At 40.1% G+C, this 16,996-nt stretch overlaps 2 protein-coding genes across 3 annotated transcripts; one reads left to right on the forward strand and one right to left on the reverse strand.

Moving 5' to 3' along the window:
- Window positions 1-143: 143 nt before the first annotated feature.
- LOC6636137 (alanine aminotransferase 1) lies at window positions 144-10,138 on the forward strand. The gene is made up of 8 exons (XM_002059495.4): window positions 144-304; window positions 457-592; window positions 3,354-3,722; window positions 3,969-4,104; window positions 8,290-8,379; window positions 8,444-8,706; window positions 8,975-9,798; window positions 9,863-10,138. The coding sequence occupies exons 3-8, from the start codon at window positions 3,418-3,420 to the stop codon at window positions 10,009-10,011; spliced, it is 1,767 nt and encodes a 588-aa protein (XP_002059531.1). The 5' UTR covers window positions 144-304; window positions 457-592; window positions 3,354-3,417; the 3' UTR covers window positions 10,012-10,138.
- Window positions 10,139-11,599: 1,461 nt separating this feature from the next.
- Rbp1-like lies at window positions 11,600-16,960 on the reverse strand. 2 transcript variants are annotated; one of them, XR_011417013.1, is made up of 3 exons: window positions 16,362-16,960; window positions 13,907-15,652; window positions 11,600-12,126 (listed from the first exon to the last, which is right to left on the reverse strand). XR_011417013.1 is itself a non-coding variant. In XM_002059496.4 (2 exons), exons 1-2 carry the CDS (start codon window positions 16,739-16,741, stop codon window positions 12,039-12,041), a joined length of 468 nt encoding a protein of 155 aa, XP_002059532.1. In that variant the 5' UTR covers window positions 16,742-16,946; the 3' UTR covers window positions 11,600-12,038. The 2 variants fall into 2 exon arrangements, 1 of the variants encoding a protein (XP_002059532.1); XM_002059496.4 differs by lacking the exon at window positions 13,907-15,652 and having other exon boundaries at window positions 16,362-16,946.
- Between the last annotated feature and the right edge of the window lie 36 nt (window positions 16,961-16,996).

The following is a 16,996-nucleotide window of genomic DNA, read 5'->3' on the forward strand; positions in this document are numbered from 1 at the left end:
GCCGCTGTTAAACAGCACTGGCGCAACAGACTCTGCCAGCTGATTTCTGTTAGCGCTTGTTATCGATATGTTGTCGCTGCTGCTATCGAACAGCTGATCGGACAATTCCCCATAGTTGCATGCAAATTCAAAACATTGGAGCACACTGGCGCTATTTTGTTTGCCAAAGCTAAGCGTCAGAATCACACACACGCACAGACACACACACACACACACACTTAGACAGACAGACAGACAGACAGTTACTGCTACTTAGGCGACAAACACCTTGGCAAATTTATTTACGAAACTTTTTGTGTATAGGGTATGTATATGCATAATTGTGCGCAGATGGGTTTATTAATAATTTTTTCGTTTGCATGTGTGGTGTACACATATATGTGTGTATGTAATCAATTTGATTGCTCGCTCGGACCGAACGCAAAAATCACAACAAACAAACGGATTGAACATCAGCGCCAGTTGACATCCACACACAGCAGCAGCCGCAGCAGCAGCCGCAGCCGACGCAGTTGCTACCACGTTAGATAATCGAGCAACGTCCCCCCACCCCCTGCCCAACGGCCGGTCGTGACAGCGTTTAATTGACCAGGTGCGTAGAATTTGAGCCCAAAACAAATTGCAAAATGCAAAAATCGATTTTATGCCAAGTGGACACACTGTGCGGCCTGTTCTTGAACTATTTACACATATGTGCACACACACACACACGCACACGCTTACGCGAGAGCAATTGGCTCCGCAATCCCCACAAAAAAAAAAAAAAGAAGAGGAGAAAAAAAAAAGGCCGCTTGAGGTTAAGTGCGAGCGGCTAACGTAAATATAATGTGCGTTAAATAGTCATAAATTGTCGCTTCTGATTTTGTTTACCGTTTTGCGTGTCGTCGTCAATTGAATTGCGTGCGAAACACCGCAATTCGCACCAATTTTCCCAATCAGCCGAGCAGCTAAACAACGAAAGCAACAATTCCAATTAGATTTGCTGATGTGTCAGCTGGAATTGCAGCCAGCTTTGTTTTCCCAGCTAATTATTAATTAGTGCAATTGATTTGTCTTTTTTTCTTTGGCAGCGCTGCATTTTGCTCTGTTTATGTTGCTTTTTTTTATATAGTTTATTAATTTCACTTTTATCTTATCTGATGCGCATGCCATTTGCATAGCGCAGTCTTATTGGAACACTGCAATTGCCGCAGCGCCCATTGCGTAACCTGTTGTCAACGGTCCAATCAGAACAGTCAACAAACATGAATTCAATAAAAATATTTGATTAACAACAGCATGTACAGCTCAATATACACGCATGCTAGCATATAAATCTATTATCGCTTTATTGACGCTCCCTTTAGCACCTGGAGAAACTCTGATATCGGCATATTGATTATTACACACGCGCACACACACACACACATGCTAACTTGCCTGGCTAACATTTCATATATGCATAGATACACAGAGAGAAATTATATGAGAAAAGCTTTTTTTGTTTTGCTGTGTGATAATTGCAAAAGCTTTAGCTTTTTTAACCTCTAGTTAATCATTTGATCAAAAGGCAATGCCAAAAAAACATTATTGTTAATATATTTTTTTCTATGCTCGTGGTGGAAGAAAATTTAGCAATTCGTAAAACGAATTCAATATATATTCAATATAATAGAATCCAAAAAATTGCAAGTAAATATAATTTAACTGAGCTTTTGCCCTAAAGCGATAATTGAATAATTGAACTCAACAAAAATGTTGCTGCCTTCTTATATATATTAAAGCTTTAATCAACTTTTTTAAATTCAATGTTGAAAGCTTAATTAAGGTTTTCGTTTCATATGCTTGCTTAAAGCTTGCTCCAACTTTAAAGCGAGTTTTTGTTTATTTTAAAAAGTAGAGCTTTAAAAGCACCTGAAAGCTTAAACATAATTTATATATACATAATTTATTGCTCTAAGACAAAGTGTGATTTAGAAACATATTAAAATTAAAGCCTGAAACAACACTGAACTTTCGGAGAGCTTAAAGCTGCGCAAGTAAGCTTTTCCGCTTCTTTCTTTTTTAGTTTAAGTTGACGTTCTAGTCGATTGTCCAAGTAAAGAACTTAAATCTTGCATTATAATTAAGCTCATTGACAACTTGAATTATTCAACGTAGTTATTGCATTTAGGCTCTTCTTTTTTTGTTTTGTGTAACAAATATTTATACACATATGTATACTGCGTATCATTTATACCGCTTATTGTCAGGTATTTCGGTATTGTGTGTATGAATTTTGGCAAACACTTTCGTTTCACAGAACTGTTCTATTGCGCAATTGCGATTCCAAAGTACACTTTATTGCCAACAATACCTTGTTCTACATCTAAGTATATACAATATATATATATATATATATGCTATATACATGCTATATAAGGAATCTATAACATAAGCTGAGATCTGCCGCTGCGGCTGGGACGTCACTGATAAGCGTATTTAGTCTGGCGGGTTGAAAGTCAAAAGTACATGAGCTTTGATAGCATCTAATGGGGCATGTGTGCATATAGCACACATAATAAGCCCATCAAATCATATGTGCACATAATCCGTTTCCTATCTAAATGGGCCCTCCACTAAAAGGCTACTGTCATAAGTCTTCGAGCAACTGAAAGAAAATAACAAACAACACGTTAAGCCAACAACAGGTGTTATCTAAATAGACACAGGCACAGGTAGGGAGAGATTGTCAAAATATTTCTTAGATTTTAATTGGGAAGAAGTCAAAATGATGTTATTCAAATTCTTATTGGTGATCGCATTTATCGATACTATCGCAGTTCATTAACAGTGTGACCATGCTGTGGCATAAGCAAAATGCCTTTATAGCACATTATCCGTTAGAAAGCTCAAAAGGATTTTTATCATTCAATTTATAATTAGCTTTAGCCAAGCAATTGCGTCTTGGCAACACAAACAACATACGAGCTGAGAACCCCGGTTAATTGTTATTTATATAATTGAAACGCTTGATTGTAAATAAGTTAATATGTGTGTGTGTCGATGCTACATGCTATATTCTTATCGTATGTATTTGATAACAGGCCCCCAATAACCCATAATAAAAAATAAAAAACAAATACCTATATAACATAAAAAATATCTCACACCAATGGCAAGGTCGATAGCAATACCAATCCGGCTGGTTTGCTTCTTCCACTCTTATAAATCAAGCTTAAGCGCACGCTCTTATACGCATTCAAGTCAGGCGTGTGTATGTATGTATTTGTATTGGTGGTGCTGCTGCCGCGTCGATTTTTGCACTGGACATTTATTCATACCGTTTTTTATTTCTCTCCCTTTCTCTTTCTCTCTCTCGTTCTCTTTGACAGTGTGCTTGCAACAACAGCGCTTTTAGCTAAATATTAAATAGGGATACCAAATTAATTGTTAAAGATGAGTCGTCAATTGTTAAGGAATCCGTCAACGCTGCAGCGTGCCGCCAATGCGATTGCGATGCCAGCCAGAGCAGCAGCTGGCCTGCCGCCGCATCTGGAGCGTAACAGCAGCCAGCTGCAGCAACAATGTAAACTGACGGCAAGTGTTGTCATTCGCCGCTGGAAATCGCTTCTACATAACAATAACAGCGCTCAAAAGCTACGGACGACGGCTACAGTCACGACGACAGCGACGCAGCGTCGCAGTCAAGCTGAAGCATTGAACGCGCGTGGTAGCCATTCACCGTTTGACGCTCCTGCTCGGTTAGTAGCCTCATCATATACATTTTTTTTTGTTTTTTTTTGTTTTTTGTTTGATATTATTTTATTTTGCGTCGTTTCGTGTTTTCTGTTTTGTGTTGGCGATTTGTATGTTATTGTGTTTCATGTGGCATCTAAACAAAACCAAAACCAAAACCAATTTGCATTTAACATTAACATTTAACTGAACTTGAACAGCGCGTAATTAATTCTTTGATTTCCTATTCTGTTAACACACACTTCTTGCAGCTGCATGTCCAACAAAGCCCAAACCATGAATGTCTTGCGCTTGAACAATATCAATGCCAACTATGTGTCCATGGAGTATGCGGTACGTGGCCCGATCGTCATACGGGCCGGCGAAATTGAGAAGGAACTGTTAAAGGTAAGCTCGCTAAACCCCTTTTAGCCCGCCAACAACAACAATAACACACACACACACACACGCACACAAAGCGCTCCGCCAATTAACGTTGCGTGCTCAGCCACACGCCATCTAGCGTGCGCTGCTGTGTACTATTCGGTCTTCACGCCGTTTTTTTTTTTTTTTTGTATGCTTCTCTTTTCTAAAGTGTTACGGTGTTTTTTTTTTTGTTCGTTCGCAAATTATTTACATATCGCGCAACTGTTAAACCTCGAATATTGCGTCTGTATGTAAACCTTTTCAATAACTGCTTTATCTAGTTTTAAGAAAGATTTTTAGTGCATTTACTCAAAAATTGATAAGTTTAACGGATTTTATTGCGCATAATGCAATCTCTTTTAATGTTCTATATTCACCTATTTTTTTTTTTATTAAAGAAAATGTTCCTTTGCCGCGTCTTTTAAGGGGCCTTCTAAACTCCAATATCCGGAGATATTCTTCAAAGTCAGCTCGAGAAAATATCATTATATGAAAAGAGTACCGTTATGGAATCTTACCATACATCTTATGTACACACTAAATTATTATAGCTGTACTCGAAGTATCGCCAATTGAAAACTTATCTGGAATGCGATAAGCTCTTGCTCTTGCTCTTCTTCAAAACATGACGGAACGTACAACGGCTTGTCCATAAAAAAAAAAAAAAACACTTTTTATCAAACTGTTTGTTATAGGCTTTAATTATAGCGCCCGGGGGTCTATCATACTCTCATGTTTGTTCTAGAACTGAGTTAAATTCTCTATTTATTGGGGTCACACTTTTTCAATTATCCGCTCTTAAATTTCAATTCAGCGTTCGGCTTAAGCTCTAAATTCTGTTTATGTACATATTTATTTTCGCCAACCTTCCTCTTGTTGCTTTGGTCCCAAGGCACGAAACTGGTTTCCAAGTTCGCTGAACGTCCTTCAAAACACCGGCAGCATCTGCTGCCGCTCCACAGGGGCCCTTCTTTACGCTTATATAAGTCAAACTGGCTGCTCTTTGGCTAGCTGGCGGGTGGTGGGTGCTGGGGGATGCTGTTGGGGGCGTTGTTATCAAACAAACAAACAAACAAGCAACAACAATCGCATCAAACATGCGCATGAGCTGTGACTCGCACACACACACACACACACACACATATGCAGCGTACAGTGGCCACTTGTTAAGTCGAACTTGCGTTAATTGAAATTGTTTCGAAGTTTTAGCTTACTTCACTTTTGACAAAAATTCAAAATTACTTTTTTGTTTGATGAAATTTTTGTTTGGTATTTCATAATTTTGGAAAGACGTAAAAATTATTCCATGTAAAGAAAAGTTGTTATTAGCATTTGGTACAAGGGGAAAATTTTTGGAATACTCGCGCTATTTGCAAATTAGTTATATGTTTATATAATGGGAAACATGCATTAAACTCAAACCCTATATCTTTGCAACATCTTCAAGTCCTTCTTTATAATTATAATTAATAAGAATATAATTATATTATAAGTAATTTTTTTTTAGATGAAACATCATATTTAAATATACGTATGTATTATTTTTTTTTTATACGTATGTGCATTTATACATTTTATATATATATTTTTTACGCACGTTCCAATCGTGTGTGTTTGGCAGCGGGAGACTACTGTACAATACACACACAGTTCCATATTCATAATATGTACATGTTTCGCTCTTACAGTTACTTTTCACGTTTGCCTTTTTGCAGCGCTATGTTAAATAATAAAATCTCTTCGAATTTCATGGCAATGCGAGTTCCTCTTTGCCCCTCGTCACGCACACTAAACTGCATAATGCTAATGTGTGCGTGTGTGTGTGTGTGCGTGTGTGCGCTATTCATTCATTGTTCGACTGACATTCTTGCTCTTTATGACTTTTTACATATTCCCCCTGTCTACTGTTGCTGACAGTTGCCGCTTCACCTGCAGCCGTCCCTCTCATCAACATTATGGCTCATTTCCTCATTCGCATCATTTATACTTTAGCTTCTTCTTCTTCTCCTTTATTGTTGCTGCTTTTGCGTTCTATTAAACGCGTTCAGCATCAGCTCTCCAGCTCTTGACAAACTCGACAGCCATTTGACAGCTTGCCAAATGGACAATCGAAGCGTCTATCAATACCAAATGCTTGACACTGTTACTCACATACATACAAACAAACATATATATTTATGTTAAGCTCTGATCTATTTACACAGCGTGAGCCGCTATTGGAAATAAAAATGTACAAGCATTGCGCTGTTAGCAGCATGTTTAATTTGTGTGTTATGTTATACATATTAATTGAACATGCTGTTAACTTGTGCGCAATTAGCAATATGTTAGTGTGTGCTAACATGCTGCTGGCATGAAGTTAGTAACATGTTTCGACTCTGTTAAGCTACTCTTTTCGCTAACGGTTTCGCGTTAAGTTGCTTTTGAACATATAACATGCTGTTAGGCATTACCAGTCTTAAACGGTTGCTGTTTTTAACATGCGTTTAAACTGTTAACTGTTATATATATGTATCTGTGCGTGCTGTTACAATCAATTGCGCGCATTGCTAGCGAGCCGTAATTGATTGACGTGCTCAAATGTTTACCTTTCATTCTATATACATATATATATATATCCATATGGAAGAGAAGAATGTGTAAATAAATGCACATGATAACTGCTCTACCTGTTGCACTCATTCGGTACAGTTTGTCTAATTTGAGCCACTTTTTAGCATAGTCAATTGACATTGATGCGACCCCCCGCTCTCTTGCTGGCACTTTGTTATTCTTTTTACCTACTGATGCTCTCCGAGCTGCTCGACTGTCATATTAGCAAATGTACATTAACAAATCGAAGTATGTACCTAACACACCTACACACACACACGCCCTCTATTGATAGATAGGCGTGCGTGTGTGTGTATATATTCATACCTGTCAGGTGGCTGCGGTTGATTTCGATGAGATATAACCGCAAAAGGTTTTCGCTTACAGTCTTGAGTGCAAACTCAATTATCAAGACACACTCACACACGCACACAGACAGGTGCATATGTCACTGTTAATGTCTGTTGAAATGTGTACACATTTGATCAGCTGGCCGCAACTAAAAGTTCAGGTGTTTGGTCAGAAAGCTGCCAGAATTCTGTTCTTACAACATATTACAACAGCTCTCCATCTGCCCGAAGTGGTTGGGAATTACATTCGTAGTTGCATTTCAACAATATACATTTAACACCGTGCGACGCCGGGTAATTGCTCTAAGCAAACTGTTGTTTCGACTTCTTTCAAGCTCTGCCCACTTAACTGGCAGCTTGGATTCTAGCTGAACTATAATTTGCCTAAATAAACAAGTCAAACAATCGACTGCACGAGTAGGCATATAACATACTATATATATATATATATATATATATATATATATATGTGGTGTGGCATGTTAATAAATACTTAGTTGAGTGCATTGTGCAAAGTGTACGACAAGGGGAAGGGAGGTTGGGCAGCGAGCAGGGCAACGGCTCGTATGAGTAATTCCACATTTGGATTTTGATGTGGGAACAGAATAGAATGCGAGGCGAATCACGAACCTCGCGAATCCAAACCGAATTCAGTCAGGCGTCAAGCTGCTATAAAAACAACAACAAAAACACAAATGTACAAATTATAATGGGATAGTTAACGTTAAGATCAAAAGCTGATAATCGGCTGCCTTATTAACGGCTAACAACTGTTAAAGTTAACAGCGGGAATTTACAGAGAGTACTCTCCCTCTACCTCTCTCTTTCTCGCTTCTCCTCTTTTATCATTATAGGGTCAAGAGATATAGAGCTTGTAAGCTATAGCATAGCATCGGACTACTATATCATATAGATCTATATAGTCCATATATATACCTATACAGCTCTATGTAGTTATAGAGCTATATAAAGTATCGATACTTGTCTTGTCAGGCGCCTAATAAATTCGTTGTTCCGAAATATAATTTAATATAATTATAATTATAAATAACTGTTTGTTTCTGGTGCCACCGCCTCTAATGAGGCCAGAAAACATCCAGTCATCAGTCATTAGTCATTAGTCATTAGTCATCAGTCATCAGGCACTCAATCATTCAATCAATTTGTCCAATTTAGCAAACTGTAATTTGGCTAATGCTTTCAATAATTGACGTTCATTTTGCAGGGTGTAAAGAAGCCATTTGACCGGGTAATTCGGGCCAACATCGGCGATTGCCATGCGATGGGTCAAAAGCCGTTGACCTATTTGCGGCAGGTGAGTACAGGCATGCGATACAGTAAACACTCGTCTTCAATGACAATTTATTTTTTTGCTGCAGCTAATGGCGCTGACCATGGAGCCACGCCTACTGGACTCACCCGATTATCCAGATGATATCAAGTCGCGCGCTGTCGATGTTCTGGCCGGCTGCCTGGGCGGCTCGATGGGCTCCTACACCGACTCCGCTGGCATGGAGTTCGTGCGTCGCCAGGTGGCCGCCTTCATTGAGAAGCGCGACGGCGGTGTGCCCAGCGATTATCAGAACATCTATCTGACCGGTGGCGCCTCGCCAGGCATCAAGAGCATTCTCAGCTTGCTTAAGTGAGTATCTGAACGGGCTTAATCTTGCCAGGCAAGTAGTTCGAATCCGATTCGTTACTTCGTTCGGTTCATACATAGATCAGATCTTAGACAACTGTGCATCCAGTTCTGGATTCGAAACTTGGCTCTACATATTTTTTAGTTCTTTAAAGAACAACTGAATCGAGAACCGAAAATATCGTGAATTGAAAGTCAAGAACCGAACCGTTGCAACTTTTTAAAGTAAATTGTTTGTAAAAATATTAATTTGTTTTTCTTTTACTGTTAGTTACCAGGAGAACGGTCAGCTGCCCGGCGTAATGGTGCCCATCCCACAGTATCCATTGTACTCGGCGACCATAACCGAATTGGGCATGTCCAGGGTGGACTATTTCCTGAACGAGGACAAAGGCTGGGGTCTTGATCGCAAGGAGCTGCAGCGCTCGTTCGATGAGGCGAAAAAGCATTGCAATCCGCGCGCTCTGGTTGTGATCAATCCGGGCAATCCCACCGGCCAGGTGCTGACACGTGAGAACATTGAGGAGATCATCAAGTTTGCGTACGATAACAAGCTGGTGATCCTGGCCGATGAGGTGTACCAGGCGAATGTCTACGATAAGAACTCCAAGTTCTTTTCGTTTAAGAAGGTCATGAACGAGCTGGGCGAACCGCATCGCACCCAGGAGCTGATCAGCTTTCTGTCCGTCTCGAAGGGCTATCTCGGTGAATGCGGCATACGCGGCGGCTATATGGAAGTGGTTAACATGTGTCCCGACGTCAAGGCCGTGCTGACCAAGTCAATTACGGCCCAACTGTGCAGCACCACCGCCGGCCAGGTGGCGATCAGTGCTCTCGTCAATCCACCGCAGCCCGGCGAGCCGTCCTATGAGCTGTTCGAGAAGGAGAAGTCCGCTGTGCTGGGTGCGCTCAAGGAACGCGCCGAGCTGGTCTACAAAACGCTCAGCAGCTTCGAGGGCTACACGGTGAATCCCGTGCAGGGCGCCATGTACGTCTTCCCCAAAATTGAGATACCGCCCAAGGCTGTGGAGGCGGCCAAGGCCAAGAATATGCAACCGGATGTCTTCTATGCGTTCGAGCTGCTCGAGACGACAGGTAATATCAATTGCAATTAAATACAAATCGACGCATATAACGCATCTCTACAATTGTTCAACAGGCATTTGCATTGTGCCCGGCAGCGGATTCGGCCAATTGCCCGGCACCTATCATTTCCGCAGCACCATATTGCCGCAAACGGCTCTGCTGAAGGAGATGATGGAGAAGTTCCGTGTGTTCCATGCCGATTTTATGAAGAAGTACAAGTAGATGCCAACAGCATTGCGCTCCCCACCCATCCAGCAACCAAATTGAGACGTGAAACAGCTTTTAATTTTTTTTTCATCCCAAAATTATAAAGTGTATTTAATAAAACATAAAAGTAGTGAACCACTTATTTATGATAGTTGCGCGAGTTCCTCTACTCACGCTCGAGTTCGACCGTGTCTATTCGCATTATATACAACAAATATATATATATATACATATACAAATATATATGTGCCATATGTTTATGGTTTTTAAATAATAGAATTGAGGCACATTACCAAAATTGACAATAATGTTTGTTTGAGCAAAATAGTTACTTGTTGCTTTGTTGCCATCGTTTGAGATTGTTATGAAAATATATATATATATATATATTGTACATTTGATGTTCCCGCTAAATGTTATATATATTGTACTTTTGTTATAGAAAAATTATGTATCACAAATACAATTGGCATTCAGAATTTACAGATTGGCTTCTTTGCGCCCAAAAGTGTGCAATGCGCATTGCAATTGCTTGTTTTTCTTATTCGTTCTAATCAAGCACACTAGCAGTTACCCTGTAAAATGTCTATATATTATAAATAATCATGCCTCACATATTTTACCATCTTCAATAACATCTCTACTAATCGTTCATTCTGAGACACTCGTAAATATAGATGTAACAAATATCAAAATCAATTTTTTATTTGGCTTAAGACATACTTTCCTATTATATATATATATATATATACTTGTAATTACATTATAGCTAGCACATCTTTATCTGTATTTTAGTTCTTAAAAATAGTCTTAGAAGAGGGTTTACAGAGAGGATATAGCAAAGTTATGTTTCTTCAAAATCGATAAATATCGCTTTCCAGCCGCAGTTTGTTTTTGTGCTCAGCATAACTTCAAGATCGTATTAGCTCGAGTTCGTCCGTTATATAGTTGCCACATGAAGAATCGGTCGAACTTCACAATTCTACTCAGATATCTATCAGTGCGTTAGCTCTATGCGTAAAGGGTATTTGGTATTCGTTGTGTTTACCTTATGTGATCCAGGCGAGTAGCCAAATTAATCCTTTTCATTTCCGGACTCCAAAGTCGTGCATGGAAAGTGAATATCAACAGCGAAGTTTCCGGCTGCATCCCATCTAATTTCATCTGATTTTCTTGTTGCTTTTCCTGGATGGAAGAGGAAAACCTATATTTGAACCCAGGCCGCCTTCTTATCTACTGATTCAAACGCTTTACGCATTGTATTTCATAGTTTTTATTATGTTCACCTTAAATTGTCATATATATATATATTTTTTTTTTTTTTTTTACAATTTGTGTCGATAGATTACGAGCAAAAAAAAAAAATACAGGTGAAAAAAAAAGTATAGAAACATTCACAAAATACTCGTACCTTCCGCTCCGTCTAGTCAATCCGATTGCAGGCTGTTGTTGTTCTTTGTTGTTGTTTGTTGCTGTTGTGTGTGTGTGTGTGAGTGTGTGTATGTGTTGTGTGTATGTGTGTGTTGTTTTCTATAAGTTTCTCTCTCTTTAATCTCTATGCACTTACATCTAGATACACAGCAACAAACTCTACTCGCGGCTGCCTTCAAATAAATATGTTGTTGCGGCTTGGTTCGAAATGTTTCATAATTATAATTAAATTTCTATTTTTTTTTTTATTTTGCTTCTTTTTTACTTTTTTTTATTTGGTTTTTCTTGTTTGTTTGTGAGGAGCTGCTTTTGTCGTCCGAAATTCACAATTGTACACATATATGCATATATATATATATACTTATATATATATATATATACACGCATATATATAATCCGAAAAAAAAAAAAAAACTGGCTGTAATAGGAAATTTTTATTATTATTTTTTTTTTATGGCCACACTCGCGGCGCCTTTACACATGTACTAGTTGTGTGTGTGAGTGTGAGTGTGTGTGTGTGTGTGTGTAGGTGTGTCTGTCTGTATTTGTGTCTGTGCGGGTGGTTATGTGAAGAACTGTCTTATGAGCTGCTGCGCTGATTGCGGCTCCACCTAGTGGCGATCCCTCGAGTCCGAGCGGCTGCGTCGATCCCGTGAGAAACTGCGACTGCGTGTCCTTGAACGTCTCGGGGAGCGTGACCTGTAATTAGATGGTGTTTTGGTGGTTGGGTGGGGGCGGGTGATTGGTTTATGTTTATTTAAAGCATTAAGGCAGACAGAGTAGGACGAGTGAGTCAGACACACACACACACACACAGAGAGAGAGCGAGAGAGTGAGAGAGAGAGCGAAAAAGAGAGAAGAGAGAGAGAGAAAAAAATACAAATTAAATAGATTTTTAACACTTGCGTTTTGACACATATTATTATTATTTTGTTTTGTTTTTTTTTTTTTTATAAAGCTGTGCCTCCATTTCATTTCTATGGAGGAGCTGGGGGGAGTATTGGTGGTTGATTGGTCGGTGGTGCTGTCACAATTTGTTGTGGCTGTGGCGCTGCGTTGAGCTGACCTGAGCTGAGCTGAGAACAACCGTTGTTGAGCTACTTTGCAGGGTATCTTAGCTATGCCTTGGGCTATATCCCAAAAAACATACATAAACACAGTAGTAGCTTGTGGTGGTGGTGGTGGAGATTGGTGGTTGGTGGTTGGTGGCTTTTTGATGAGCGGAGCAGACTGAGTAGACTGTTGTTCTGGTAGTTTGTTGTTATTGTAGTTGTTGTTATTGGTGAACTAAAAGTAGCTGTTGTTGTTGTTGTTGTTGGTGTGGTGATGGTGGGTTTGTTGTTGGTGTGGTGTGCTGTGGTGTGGTGGTTTGTGTGCGTGTGTGTGTGTGTGCTGATGCTAATACTGGTTTTCAACAGCTGCGCTGCCCATACGCACACACATGTACAGACACACAGACGCACGCACACACAGACGTGAAGAGAGCGCGGCTCAAAACGCAGCAGCTGAAGAGAGGGCTGAAGAGCTGAAGAGTGGGTAGATCGTCCGCAGTTGTTGTTGTTGCTGCTGTTTCTGCTGCTGCTGCTGCTGCCTCTGCTGTGTGTGCGGTACTTTGTTTCTTTCTTTTTAGTCTAACTGTTGTTGTTACTTTTTCTTGTTGTTGTAATAAAGCAGACAATTAGCGGGTGAGTGTGTAGAGGAACAACAACAACACACAAAAAAAAATGCATGTTAAGTGAACGATAACGATAACGATAAACGATAAAAAACCAAGAAAGTTCTGTTAGCTTCGGCTTGCCGAAACTCAAATACCCTTGCAGACATGCGGCAGATGGCATATATAATAAAAACTACAGTGATCGCAATTCAATTAGAAATCGTGAAATGTTATTTTATGAAAGAAACAACAAATCGTTTAACAAAAATTAAATATACCAGCAGACATATTTATATTTAGATAATTGTTATTATTAATTTGATGTGCGAGCGATCACTGTACTTTGTATTGAACCAAGACCAAGACAACAACTCTGCGACTTGACTATATACAGCAATATATAGTAGTTCGATGCAACGCTGCCAAGTGATCAGCCACTTGTTCAACTTGATCAATTGATTTTATGATTCATAAAAAAGTATTCCTGGATAGATAGATATATATGTATATCTATATAGTGATACGATTCAGTCAATCTGCAACATATTTGCTACTTTTGGCAAAAAAAAAAATAGAAGCATCTCTGCCAAGTTCCAGCTGGGCGAGAAGTTGGCTTGGATACAGCTAGAAGCACGAAGGAACATGGGTTCGATCCAATTCTAACTCTATCTATTGTGAACTGCTGCAAGGGTATTACGAAAATGGCAAAAAGATAACAACAAAATAATGGAAAAATATACAAAAATATAAATAAAACTTGCGTTATTTTTTTTTTTTTTTTAGCTACAGCTAAAAGAAAAAATTGGAAACAATTTTACATACGCTTTGCTTATCTTTTGCTTTTCTTTTTTTGTGGCAGTTGCTTTGCGTGATAATCGGAGGTTGTGGTTGGTGGTTGGTTGGTTGGTTGGTTGTTGTTGTTGTTGGTGATAATTGGTGGTGGTTGTTGTTGTTGTTGTAGTAGTTGTTGTTGTTGTTGGTACGCTTGCGGTTGCAGGAGTTGTTGCAGTTGAAGCTGAAGTTGTTTAGGTGAATAGTGAAGAAGCGCAGCGCAGGCTGAATTTGAAGATTCATAAACATTTTTGATGGAGATGCTCGACGCAGGGTGTAGGGGGATGGGGTGGCCAACCCGGGCATGTTGTTGTGGAAGGGGTGCAAGAACTGAGATGAGCCTAGGAGCTAGAGCAACAACAAAAGAGATGGTTAAAAACAAGGACCCCAATGCATGTTGCATGCTGCATGTTGTTGAAGTAGCTGCTGTTGTTGTTGCTGTTGTTTCTTGGTGATTGCTGTTGTTGAAGTTCTTGCTTGATTGGCTGACTGGCTGATTGGCTGATTGGCTGATTGGCTGATTGGCTGCTTGGCTGTTGGTCGTTGTCGGTGGCAGGCTGGCTTATAGATGACATAAGATGAGGTTCATTTTGTTTTTGGGGACAGAAGCACGACCGAGGCTGAGAGGCGTTGCAGAAGACGCGTCTAGGACTGCAAGTTGTAGTTGTCTACAGTTGTTGTGGCTGTTGCAAAGCGTTGATCGATTGACTGGTTGATTGACTGGTTGGTTGGTTGTTTGGTTGATTGATTGATTAATTGATTGATTGATTGACTGGTTGACTGGTTGGTTGGTTGGTTGGTTGGTTGTTGGTTGGTGTAATTGGAGTTAGATTTGATTGCTGCTGGGTCAGTAGTTGCACTTGCTTGTTGCTGTTGTTGTTGTTGGTGTTGTTGTTGTTGTTGTTGATAAGTGTTGTTAATAAATGAGATAGCAAATGGTCGTTGTTGTTGTTGTTGTTGATGTTGTTGTTGGTACGAAACGAGATGAAGTATGAAGATTGTTGTTGCTGTTGGTGAAGTTGCGACGACAGCTGCAGTCAATTGATTGATTGATTGACCGACTGATTGACTGCTCTCACGGTGGCACGTGGCACGTGGCACTTGCTGATTTTTGTGTGAGTGTGTGTGAGAGTGTGTGTGTGTGTGTGTGTGTGTGCATGTGGTATGAGCATGAGTTAGAGTGAGTGAATGTTGTATTGTGTTGCAGTTGCAGTTGCAGTTGTTGCTGATGCAGGTTGTAGCTGCTGCTGCTGCTGCTGCTGCTGCAGTTGGCTGCAGCTGATGAATGGTGATTGGATTGCCCCTTGGCTGATAAATAGATGCGTACGTTAAGTACATAATGTTGTTGAGAGCTTGCGCAGAGGAACTTGTGTTGTTTTTGTTGTGATGTGTTGCTGTTGCTGTCGCTATTGTTGTTGTTGTTGTTATTGCAGTCAGCGGAATATATCGTATTTGTTGAAATCGACAATTATCATAAAGCTGCACAATTTGGTTGGGCGTGTTGTTGTTGTAGTTGGTGTTGGTGAAATGTGTGTAAGAGGAGGAGCAGGAGCTGTTGTTGTTGTTGTTGTTGTAGTTATGAGACGTGAAGTTGTTCTTGTTGTTGTTGTTGTTGTTGTAGTAGTTGTACTTGTTGAAGGAAGAGGAGGAGTAGTAGAAGTTCTAGTAGTAGTAGTAGTAGCTGTTGTTCTTGTTGTTGTTGTTCTTGTTGTGCTTGTAGTAGAAGTAGGCTTTATCCTGCAAAATGATTGTGAAACCACATTAAAACTGAGCCCCAATCCTCGATGATTTTTGTTTCTATTTTTAACAATTATTTTTTTCTTTTTTACTAAACACAACAAATTTGTACAACGGCCAGGCCGCATTTCGAGTAACAAGCGGGCAAACGGGTCGGGGGAGGGGAGAAAAAAAATCTCTGTTGCGGGGTGTTGGCGAAACAAATGAAGTACGTGAAAAAAAAAAAACAACACAAAAACAAAAAAATATATATATATATATATGGAACGCATCCACTTTGAATCTGAGCGTCCAACCCTTGTTTATCGATTAACGATACTCGGACTTGTGAGATTTTTTTTTTCTGTGCACACAATTGATGCGCACGCTACTGTAAATGTGTGTATGTGTATGTGTGCGCTGTGCTCACTTTTACAACCGGTACTGCAATATTTCTTGTATGTATACGCACATTGGCGGGCCCGTTTCATATACATATAAATATATATATATATTTTTTTTTTTGCTTGCCCCAAATCGATTTTTCATACTTTTTTTTTTTTTTTTTGGCCAGCTCATATGCAATGCACAACGTTTGCGATGCCACATATGCACACACATATATTTGTATATACATATATACAGAATGGCTTATACATATGCGTAAAAAAAAAAACTGGTGATGCACGGACAGTGCAAAGGGGGCAGGGAAGATCGGAGTGGTACTCACCTATAACGTCCACCAGCATCGCCAGCGCGAGCAGCTGCACCGCCGCCGCCACCGCTACCGCTGCGGCCGCCACGACGGCCACCTCCGCCGCCACCGCCGCCGCCGCCACCGCGTCCTTCGCGCGAACGGCCAGAGGACATTTCGACGCGTATGCGTGTGCCACAGCAGCGTGTGCCGTCAAGACCGCGTGTCGCATCCTCAGCATCGCGACGATCCTCGAACTCGACGAAGGCAAAGCCAGGCGGATTGCGGGCGACCCACACGTTGCGCAGAGGTCCGTATTTGCTGAACGCGTTCTCAATCTCATGTTTGGAGGCCGAGGAGCCCAGATTGCCCACGTAGACTTTGCAGGCCAAATCCCATTCACGATAGCGGGGCATGGTGTGTTTATATATATATATATATATATATCTATATATATATGTGTATATAAATATATACGTAGAAAGCGTTTGCTAACTTTAACTAAGGTTTTTTTTTCTTTAGCCAAGTATTAATTGCGTCTCTAGGTATACACAATTTTTTTTCGCAGGCAGCAGGCAGACACAACCACGCTTACGTAGAGAAAAATTAATTTGTGATTGTGGGCTAAAAACAAGATGGCAGCCAATTATCGATGTGCATGCCAGACATAT

The sequence above is a fragment of the Drosophila virilis genome, chromosome X (assembly GCF_030788295.1).
Source record: "Drosophila virilis strain 15010-1051.87 chromosome X, Dvir_AGI_RSII-ME, whole genome shotgun sequence".
In the NCBI taxonomy this organism is placed as follows: domain Eukaryota; kingdom Metazoa; phylum Arthropoda; class Insecta; order Diptera; family Drosophilidae; genus Drosophila; species Drosophila virilis.